The sequence below is a fragment of the Lonchura striata genome, chromosome 33, assembly GCF_050655825.1.
Source record: "Lonchura striata isolate lonStrDom1 chromosome 33, ASM5065582v1, whole genome shotgun sequence".
Classification (NCBI taxonomy): Eukaryota; Metazoa; Chordata; class Aves; order Passeriformes; family Estrildidae; genus Lonchura; species Lonchura striata.
Window position 1 is genome coordinate 6,048,822 of NC_140735.1, and position 11,078 is coordinate 6,059,899.

Here is an 11,078-nt window from a genome sequence, read left to right on the forward strand (position 1 = left end):
GCCCTGCCCATCTGTCCTGGGGCTGTGTCCCCTGTGCGCGCTGCTCCTGTGCCCTGGCCGGCTGCACTCGCCCATCTCGCTGTGCCCCAGCATTTCTCACCCAGCGTTTCTGTGCCCTCCCTGGGCTGCCTGCACCCAGCGCTGCCGGCTCCTGGCACACAGAGCCAGCCCATGACCCAGCCCCATGCTGGGACACCTCCAGCACCAAAATTCTACCCTGGCAGGGACTTTTCTTTCTCCTCAGCTCCAGGCTGAACCTTCCAAGCTGTGCTTTGGGCAGGTTTCCTTCTCTTCCCACTGCCAAGGAAAGCTCTGTCTCCTGCTGGTCACAGACAGGGAAGGGCTGGTGGGAGATGTGGTGGTCAGAGACTGTTTGGGGCACAGGGGCCAGGAAATTACTGAGTTTTTAAATAGTCTGTGAAAGGAGGGCCATCAATAAATCTTCTACCCTGGAGTTACAGAGAGCAGACTTTGGCCTATTCAGGATTGATTTGGGGAGTACCAAATCAGGTACTGATGTTTTAAAAGGAAACAGCCCTTAAAAACCAAGGATTCCAGGAAGGATGGACACAGTTCAAGAAAGAAATGTTGAAGGAGCAGCAACAGCCTGTCCCTCTGTGCCAAAAAGTGAGCTAGCAAGGAAAAAAAATGGCCTGGCAGGTCATGGAGCTTTTTCCAGGAACTCAGGGGAAAAATTAGGGTGCATCACCTTGGGAGGGAGGACCAGGAAACTCAGGACATGCTTAAGAATGTTATTAGGTCATGCAGAAAGCAAAATAGAGAGGTAAAAGCTCAATTACAACTTAGCCAGGCCACTTATGTGAAGGAGAATAAAAATGTTTTTATAAATACATTAATGGCAAAAGGAGCGGTAAAGACAACCTCCATTTGGTGGGTCAAAAAAAAGGTTCCATGAGGCCTCTGGGTGCCACAATGAATTCCTTGGTGCTGCAGTGTCATGATGGAGCCCTGGTGACACAAGATCCTGCAGTGTCACCAGGGACCCTTGGCTCCATGGGCACCACAGTGTGACAATTGTTCCCTCAATTCCCAGAGTCCTTGCAGTGGAGCAATGGCCCCTTGATTCCATTGTCCCCAGGCTCTCCTGCTGGGAAAAGCAACTAAGTGATGAAGCATTTGCTGCATCTGAACACTGAGATCCATCTTGCCCCCTCTTTTCCTTATTGCCATTGTTCCAACTGCACATTTCTCAGAGGATAACCAGGGATTTTGGGACAAAACCACATTTTTTTGATTGGGAATGTCCCTGGGGTCCCCATTACACCAGGGTGAGGTCGCTCTAGAGCAGCTTCTTTCTCTCCTGGCAACCTTTTTCCTCCTCCCCAACCTCCTCCTCCTCTGCCTCCTCCTCCCTCTTGTTACCTTCATCCCCACTGTTCAGAGCATAATTCCAAGAGAAAAGCCAGTGATTTTGGGGCAGAAAACTGCTTTTCTGAGGGGGAACCTCCACAGTGGTTCTGGTCCTGTCAGGGCACCCTTCCTCCCTGTCCTCCTCCTCCTGCCCCGCACTGAGGGCACACCTGAGCTTTGCCCAGAAGAGGGGCCGCGCAGGGAGCTCGGAGGGCCAGCGCAGGTGTGTGCGCCGCAGCAGCACACGGCGCATGCGGTGGAAGGCCGAGAGCTCGGCCTCGGGGATGTCCTCGAGGAAGACGAGGACAAGGACATCGCGCAGCTCATCAAAGAGGCGATAGCTGGCCATCTGGATCTCCAGTGAGCACCACTCGCTGCGCAGGTACCCGCGGCTCACCACGCACACCGTGTGCCGGCTGTTGTACACAGCGTCCACGATGTTGTCCACTATGGCGCGGCCGGGGCGAAAGTCACGGTGGTGCAGGCAGAGCCGCAGGGCTCCGCGCTCCAGCTCAGGCACCAACTCCTCCAGCACCCACCGCTCATCCCCAGAGTTGTAGGACACAAAGGTGTCGTAGGCGTAGCGCCGCTGCTCCCGCCGCCAGTGCCCACGTGCCCACGCGTGCAGCAGGAACAGCTGGTAGCGCAACCGCCAGTACCCACGGTGGTACAGCAGTGGCAGCACTAGCAGCAGCAGCACGGCTGGTGCTGTCCCTGCAAACAGGTACCGCCCCATGTCCAGGTAGCACACGCGTGTGTCAAAGGAGTGCAGGTATGTGGAGGCCCCACCTGTCTCACCGCAGGTGTAGTTATACAGGTAGACCACCTGCACGGGCCCACCTTCCAGCCAGGCAGGCAGCCAGGCATTGGCACAGCTGCAACTCAGCGGGCACTTGCGCAGGTCCAGATAGCGCAGGGCGGGGAGGCGGGTGGCCAGAGTCACATCCAATGTACGCAGCTTGTTCTTGGCCAGGTGCAGCTCCTGCAGTCGTGTTAGGTTGCCAAAGACCTCGGGGCCAAGGCTGCGCAGTCCTGCACTCTCCAGGTTCAGGCTGCGCAGCTGGCTCAGGTTCTTGAAGACGCCGGCAGGCAGGTGGCCCATCCCGCCGTTGCTGTCAGCCAGCGTCAGGTTCCGCAGCTGTGCCAGGTCATCGAAGGCATCGTCAGGGATGGCCGAGAGTGAGTTCTGTGCCAGGGAGAGTGAGCGCAAGGCACCGAGGCCCTGGAAGAAACGTTGTGGGACTACACGCATCCCATATGGCTGCTGTGCCTGCAGATTCAGGTCATAGAGGTTATGCAGGTAGCGGAAAGGCGGCAGCTGCCGCAGATGTCGGCTCAGGTAGCGCAGCGCGTTGGCACGCAGGTCCAGCACACCCAGCGTCAGCTGCACCGGCTGGAACGCGGCCGCTCTCACCTCCAGCAGCCGGTTGCGGTCCAGGTAAAGTCGGCAAAGCCGCGGGAGGCCCTGGAATGCCTTGGCTGCCAAGTGCTGCAGGTTGTTCCCACCCAGGTCAAGCATCTGCAGCTGGTCAAGCCCCTTGAAGGCGCCAGGGAAGAGCACGGCCACGCGGTTGTTGCGCAGGTTGAGGTCTCCCAGCTGGTGCAGGTCAGCAAAGGAGCCGGGCAGGAGGTCAGTGAGCAGGTTGTTGTCAAGGCGTAGGTGCCGCAGGTCGTGGAGTCCACGCAGCGCTGCGCGGTCCAGCCGTGCCAGCCCATTCACATCCAGCCGCAGCTGCCGCAGCGCCGGTGCATTGTCAAAAGCACCCGCACCAGCCACCAGGATGCGGTTGAAGCGCAGGGACACGTTGTGCAGCTGCCGCAGAACTGGGGACCCGTTGCACGATGGCAGCCGCTGCAGCAAGTTGTGCTCAGCCACCAGCTCGCTCAGCTCTGCGCGCTGTGCCTGGTTCAGCAGCCGCCCTACGCAGCCCAGGTGCCGCAGCCGGTTGCCAGATAAATCCAGGGCACCCAGCACCGGACACTCCGCCAGAGCCCCATCGGGCATTGCTGTGAGCCCCATGCGCTGCAGCTGCAGCCTCTGCAGCTGCTGTCCTCTCAGCTGCTGGCACAGGTATTCCAGGCCGCTCGTGCCTACCTGTAGCCCTGCCACGTCCACCTGGTGCGGGGAGATTCCAGGCACACGCAGCAGCTGCACTACGTCCAGCGGGTTCCCAGCCAGGTGCAGGTATGTCAGGTTGCTCAGGCACAGGTGAGCGAGTGGTGCAGGGTCTGAAATGTTGTTGTAGGACAGGTCAAGCTCACGCAGCCCTGAGGGCATCACCCCAGGGGTGGCCCCTGAAAGAGCTCCCAGGGAGTTGTTGCAGAGGTGCAAGACCCTCAGCGTGGGTGGCAGCCCCGGGCCCAGTGTCGACAGCATGTTTACACACAGGTCGAGCAGGTCTAGGTGCGTCAGATTCCCCACAGCCATGGCCACGGGCTCCAGTGCTTGGAGCCGGCCATCCCGCAGCCAGAGCGTGGTGAGTGCGGCCAGTGGCTGGAAAGCTCCGGGGGCCACTTTCTGTAGCGGATTGTGGTCCAGCCGCAGCGTGCTCAGATTTCCCAGCCCAGAGAACACACCCGTGGCCAGCACTGACACCTTGTTGTGGGCCAGGTCTAGGTGCACCAGTGCTGACAGCCCCCAGAAAGCCCCTGGGGCCAGGCGTTCCAGCTGGTTGTGGGTCAGATCAAGGGTGTAGAGCTGCGGCAGGTGGGCAAAGGCACCAGGGGGCACCTGGCGCAAGATATTGACAGAGAGGTTGAGGAATGTGGCAGTGGAGGGGAGGTCGCCCACTGCAGCCCCCACGGTGCTCAGGAAGCGCTGGATGCAGCGGAACAGACCAGGGTCCCGCGGTGCCTGGATGCAGTTGCGGAAGCCATAGGGAGAGACCCCTGCAGGCACCACCACCAGTGTCACCAGTGTCACCAGCAGCGGGGTGCACATCCTGACTCACCCTGCAGAGATCCTGGATGCAGTGAGAGAGAGAGGAGGAGGAAGCATGTCCTTGGTACCACAGAGACCACGCTCAAGGCCCACACTTGGGGCTCAGGGATCCCCACCACCCTAGGGATCCCCTTGTGAACCAGAGACCCCACCAGCATCCCAAAGACCCAACTCAGGGCCCAGTGACCCCCCATCCACACCCCAGAGACCCAAACAGAACACCGGGACTCCCACTCTGTGTCCAAGGACTCCTCATCCCCACCCCAGGGAATCACATACATACTCCAGGGACTCCCGTCAGGGCCCAGAGGACCCCCCCACCCCCATCCACAGCCAAGGCAGACACACTCCAGGGACCCCCACCAGAGCCCAGGGACCTCCCCTAGGGCCAAAGAACCTCCACACACCCCAAGGACCCCTTGCCCCCCACGGATTTTGGGCACCCCCCTGCTCCCCGTCAAGTTCCCACCGTGCCACTGCCTCTGCTTTGGGTGATTTTGGGGTTAGAAATGGGAAGTTTGGGGTATCGCTTTTTGTCACCACTGCCCCAACCACCTCCCAGTGACGTTGGTGGGGGAGGCCCCTGCCCAGACGGATTTAGGGGTCCCCAAGGGGCTGGCAGGGCTACGAGTCTACACAGCTGGGTCACCCCGCCTCGGTGCAGACTCCCGGAGTCTGGGGGGCCCCTGGGACACCCAAGCCTCTTCGCCCAGGCCGCGCCGTCCCCCTGCTGCCACGTGCTGCTCTTGGTTCCTCTTCCCCTTCCTCAGACTGAACCAGCTGGTTTTGGTTCCTTCGGGGAAAATACTGGGCTGTACTGGGTTATACTTTCTTATACTGGGCTATACTGTACTATATTGGTCTACAGTGGGCTGTGCCAGTTGTACTGAGTTATCCTGGACTCTAAAGGCTGCTAGTGGGCAGTACTGGGCTATACTGGGCTGTACTGGTCTGTACTGGGCTGTATGGGTCTGTACTGGGCTGTACTGGTCTGTACTGGTCTGTACTGAGCTCTAATGGGCTCTACTGGTCTGTATTGGTCTTTACTGGGTTGTACTGGTCTGTACTGGTCTGTACTGGTCTATACTGCTCTGTACTGGTCTAGACTGGTCTTTACTGGTCTGTACTGGTCTGTACTGCTCTGTACTGTTCTGTGTTATAAGTTGAGGCGAATAATTTGATTCAGCCTGTTAAGATCAATTAATAATTTTATTAATTACAGCAAGCGATAGCAAGCAAAACAGCGCTGGGTTCAGCTGTGAGCCTGGCTCCGCCAAAAGCTGACAACCTTTCCTTCTCTTCAGTCCCTTTTTATCTTGCATGAGTGGGGGTGATGAGTCTCGTTCCACCGTGGTTATCAGTCCCAGGAACAATGGGTTTCACAAGTGGGGTGGTGTGTCTCCTTCCACTGCGGTTTATCAGTTTCAGCAACAATGGGTTTCCACTGCGGTTATCAGTTCCAGCCAGTCCTGCAAAATCTTTCACAATCTTTGTTTGTGGTTACCAGTCAAGCCTGCAAATTCCATGTCCCGACTTCCCCCCCTTTTATCCTAATTTCATACTTTTGATGAACAAACAAGTCAATGCAGTTTCTCACAGTCCCCCATTCCATATTTTATCATTTTGTTCATCAAATAGTTTTATTTCTTGGTGGGCTAGAATCAAAGTCTCTTCTACTTCAGGATCTCTAGGGATAGTTTCATATTTGGCTTTGATTAGCATCAGGTGTGCTGCTTCCGATCTTCTTTTTACTATTTCAATTACCTTGTTGAATATACATGGGCCAAATGTTAATCCTAACACTAATAATATTAAAGGACCCGCAATTGTAGATAGCAAGGTAGTTAACCAAGGGGAGTGATTAAACCAGGTCTCATACCAGCTCTGCTGGGCCTCCCTTTCCCTTTTCCTTTTCTCAAGTCCTGCTTTCAGTTTTGTCATAGTGTCTCCTACCACCCCAGTGTGATCTGCATACACACAACATTCTTCCCGGAGGGCCACACACAGTCCTCCCTGTTGTAAGAATAGAAGATCTAGTCCTCTTCTATTCTGCAGAACTACTTCCGATAAGGACCTTACTGACTTTTCCAATGCTGATATTGATTGTTCTATACGTTCCAAATCCTCGTCTACAGCAATCCTCAGGGAATTAAACTCCTTTGTTTGTTTTACTAGGGAGGCTACTCCCGTACCGATACCTGCTCCCCCTGCAAGCATTAAAAGTGCGACTGTAAGTGTGGTCAAAGGCTCTCGTTTTTGTATGTGGTGTTCTGGGATGTTTTGTACATTATACATATATTCGTTGGGGTGATAGATAATTTTGGGAATCACAGCCACCTGTATACAATAGTCAGAGGTTTCGTCAAATATTTCTAAGGAAATACAGGGGGTGAATCCTCCTTTTGAGCAGATCCACTTGGTGTTTTTAGCGGGAACTAGCCATTTAGCTGGAGTATCTTCCCGTTTAGCTTTAGTAACAGTCTCACATAAATATTCCAGGTGTGTGGGTACTCTGCCAATACATCGTCCCCTCCCCGTTATTGAAGCCAAAGTCATTCCTTTACCCCGGGAATCTTTCCTATTACATTGCGGGGGATTGCTACCATTAAGACATCTTGCCTTTTCAGATATCCCTACAGCTTCGTAAAATGGAGGCCTAACATCAAAGCAGAGCCAACAGCGTTCTGTTAATTCTGGCTGAGTAGCATTTAAGACTTTATATACTCCCTCCATTAATTTCCAGAGAGTGTTAAACCGGGAATCCCCACTTGGCGGTGTTGTAGGAGTTGTAGTTTGGTTATCCGTTATCAGGTTCCTAGCTGTTAAATCCCCAACTATTACAGGATTAGGGCCCACTGCCTGTGTGTCTGCTGGTACAGGCCCTTTCTTTATGGTAAATACGCTCCCTCTGTCTTTTCCAGGTTCCCAATACCGAAAGCCCCATGATCTTCCTACCATCCATCCTGGGTCTGTGGGCTCAGTTATGTTTAAATGCACAAATTGGCAACTCCCTTTCCACCCGCCCAAGAAGGCGCCACTAGAATCCTTTTGTGGAGGGGTACACCCATAGGGTCCCCATGATACTTTAAGAAATTTATCTCCTGCTGCTTGCCAGTCTGAGGCTATTGTTTCACACCCCCAGTACCCACAGAAATATTCTCCAGGGTAATTGCAATACCCCTTTCCTGGGTTCGATGCTGGACACATGTAAAATCCTGCGGTATTAAAACAGGGCTCTACAGGGGCTAGTTCACATAACTGTGGGATAAAACTAGGGGGTCCGGATGTTATCTGACTCCGAATTACCCTGCCATCTATTCCGGTTAGCGTCCACTTAAAGGGCTGGTGCAGAGCCGGGGAACCCTCCCCTTTATGTATGATACAAAGCACTAAAATACTTATAATCTGCCAATAAGGGTGGGGTCCTGACCTTGTTTTTACTGCATAATATCCTGTTTTCCCTTTTTGGGTTTGTTACCTTTTTGGTGTTTCAGAGGTAATCAGACGGGTCGTCCAGGGGAACCTAGTACTCGGTTGGCAATAGTTGGAGCATTTCAGCATTATTCCATTGCGGGGGGACCTGGCTTTTTCCCCTCTGCCTCACTCGCCGACCCAGTTGCTTCGAGCCGCGAGGTGAACCATCTTCTCGGCAGCAGTGGTACTCGCCTGGGCGTCCCTTCCCCTGTTCCTGCCTAACCTTGTACTGATCCCAATTTTTATCCTTGACCGGGGGTGGGTTGCACGGGACCCCCTTTAGTTCCCTCCGACAACACCCTTTTATAATTTGGGCAACAAATGGAGTGGGTTCGTTAGTATGGAAACAAAAGTTTCCTGGATGCACTCGTTTTGTGTATATTTTCCACCAATCCTCAGACTCGAAACGAACCCACTGATTTTCCAATTCCCCTAATTTTAACACAATTTTGGTTAACTTTCGTTCAGCCTTATAGCATTCTGTACAGACCCCAGTTGGCGGCCTCCCCTTTTGGCAATGGACCCACCACCGTTCTTGGCAAACTTTACATGCAAAGCACACAAAAGGATAACAATCACAATCTACCTTATTACAAATTATCAAATAATCACTAACAAGCAGGTAATCATATCCCTTTTGTTCCCCTTTGTGATCAACTTGAATGGTACACACAGAGTTCATCGGTTTTTCTTAATGGTAACCTTCAATTCCCCAGGCAGGCTGGTCACTTTCCACTGGTCATCTGTGGTGATCGGACCTTTAACTCGACTGGCATGTGTCCACCCCTTCTCGGCTGTCCGTATCGCAGTTCCTGTGGTAAGCAGAACAACAAAGGGGCCTTCCCAACGTGGGGTTAAAGAATTTTCTTTCCAGGATTTAATAAGCACATTGTCCCCTGGTTTGATTTTATGTATTGTAATGTCTAAAGGTGGCCTCTGTGTCAACATCCATTTTTCCCTCAATTCCTGTCTTCGGCTCATAATTTGTATGATATAATGCTTAATCTGGGAATCCTTCAAGCATGGATGGTCTGTAGGGGCTTCCATATCATAAGGCATTCCAAATAGCATTTCAAATGGGGAGATTCCTACATCAGTTCGGGGTTGAGTTCGAATATTTAATAAAGCCAGAGGCAAACATTTTACCCATGACATCTTGGTTTCTAACATCAACTTCGTCAGTTGTTTTTTTATTTCCCCGTTCATCCTTTCCACTCTCCCCGAGCTCTGTGGATGCCAAGGAGTGTGATATTTCCACTGGGTTCCTAAGGCCGTTAAAACATCTTTTGCGATTTTAGAAGTGAAATGAGGTCCCCTATCTGAGTCTAAATATTCAATTAATCCATATCGGGGAATAATTTGTTCTAGTAACACTTTTACTACGGTATTTGAGGTGGCTCGGGCAGTAGGATAGGCTTCCACGTAATGGGTCAAATGGTCTACCAGTACCAATAAATATTTATACCTCCCCACTTTTGGTAATTCTGTAAAATCTACTTGTATGTGTGAGAAGGGTCTTTGTGCTAGCTCCCTGCCGCCCATTGGTCTTTCTCTCAGTTGTTGTTTATTCACTTTTTGACAAGTTAAACACTGTTGAGTTACCTGTTTTGCAAGGTTATAGACTCCTATACACATATATTTTATAGCAAATTGATCAACCAAGGCTTGTGTACCCCAGTGGGTTTTCTCATGGATTGCTTGTAGGACCCTCATTGCCATCCCTTTTGGGAGTACTTCCCGCCCGTCGGGCAATACCCATTTGCCTTCCTCTTTTTCTCTTATCCCCATCTGGCCTAATTTCTCCTTTTCTTTCACAGTGAAGTCTAGTATGTAATCAATAGGTCCATGAAACCAGCAATGTTTCTTTCGAGGGGTATCACAGGCACATTTTATTGAGTCTATCCCATAGTATTTCCAGCAAACCCAACACGGTGGATCTTCTAAGTCAGCTCCACAAGTGGAGCAATCCTCTCTCCTTGTGACAAGCCCTGTCCATGGCTTTAAATTCATCAGGGCCGCTCGTTTCGCTTCCTGGTCCGCCAAATTGTTTCCTCGTATTGAATTTCCAATCCCTGCTTGATGTCCTTTTACATGGACAATGGCTATTTTCTCTGGCCCTCTCAAAGCTTGTAATACCTGCTGAATCAATTCTTTATGTACCAGCCCCTTTCCTGGTGAGTTCATAAGTCCCCTTTCTTCCCAGATTTTTCCAAAAGTATGAACTACTCCATAGGCATATTTAGAATCAGTGAAAATAGTCCCACTTTTTCCTTCCAATAATTTTAGAGCCCTAAGCACCGCATATAATTCGCATGCTTGGGCTGACCAGCTGGGGCTAAGGAGACCCGATTCTGCTGTCTTAAATGTTTTCCCATCTATTATAGCATACCTGGATTTCCTTTTCCCTTCCAGAACTCGAGAGGACCCATCTACATACAATCGAGTCCCTTCTTCTAGCTCTTCTTCCTCAAGATCCGGCCTTATTTTTGTTTGTTCCTCTATTTGTTGAAGGCAATCATGTGTTAGTTCTGTAATTGGTTCTCCATATAAAAACTGGGCCGGTTTTTGCAGGCTCGTTGTTTCTATACTTAACTTAGGAGAAGAGACTAGGATGCCTTCATACCTTAGAAGTCTGGCATCCATTATCCATTTATCAGCCTTCTGTTACAAAACTCCACGAATGTTATGGGGAGATATGACTTTTAGCTCACTTCCAAAGGTTATCTTCCCAGCTTCCTCTACCAGGAGAGCAGCAGCCACTATAGCCTGTAAGCATGTGGGCCACCCCCGGCTAACGGGATCCAGGAGTTTGGAGAGGTATGCTACTGGTTTCTTTTTCCCAGCCCAATCCTGAGCTAATACACCATATGCTACTCCCTCATTTGCACAAATAAATAAGTAAAATGATCTCTTCAAATCTGGAATGCTAAGGACTGGAGCATTGACTAGTTCAGTTTTTAATGCTTCTAATTGATCTTCATCATTGGTGCTCCATTTCAATAACCCATCATTAGTTAATTTTTCATATAAAAATTTGACTTTTCCACTAAAATTTTCGATCCATTGTCGGCAATACCCGAAGAGTCCCAGTAACTGTCGGACTTGTCTTTTGTTCTGTGGGGCCTGTAGGGAAAGTATTCCTTGGATTCTATCAGTGTCCAATTTCTTGGTTCCCCTTGTTAACCAGTGCCCAAGATATTTGACCTCTTCTTCTACAAACTGCAATTTTGGCTTAGAGACTTTAAGTCCCTTAAGGCTTAAATAATTTAGGAGGAGTTTTATACTTTCTTCC

The 11,078-nt window shown here is 51.3% G+C and overlaps 1 protein-coding gene across 1 annotated transcript; it reads right to left on the reverse strand.

Annotated features, from left to right (window-relative positions):
- Window positions 1-356: 356 nt before the first annotated feature.
- LOC146764542 (uncharacterized) lies at window positions 357-5,200 on the reverse strand. Its single transcript, XM_085564460.1, has 2 exons — window positions 4,782-5,200; window positions 357-4,334 (listed from the first exon to the last, which is right to left on the reverse strand). Exon 2 carries the CDS (start codon window positions 4,310-4,312, stop codon window positions 1,301-1,303), a length of 3,012 nt encoding a protein of 1,003 aa, XP_085420586.1. The 5' UTR covers window positions 4,313-4,334; window positions 4,782-5,200; the 3' UTR covers window positions 357-1,300.
- Between the last annotated feature and the right edge of the window lie 5,878 nt (window positions 5,201-11,078).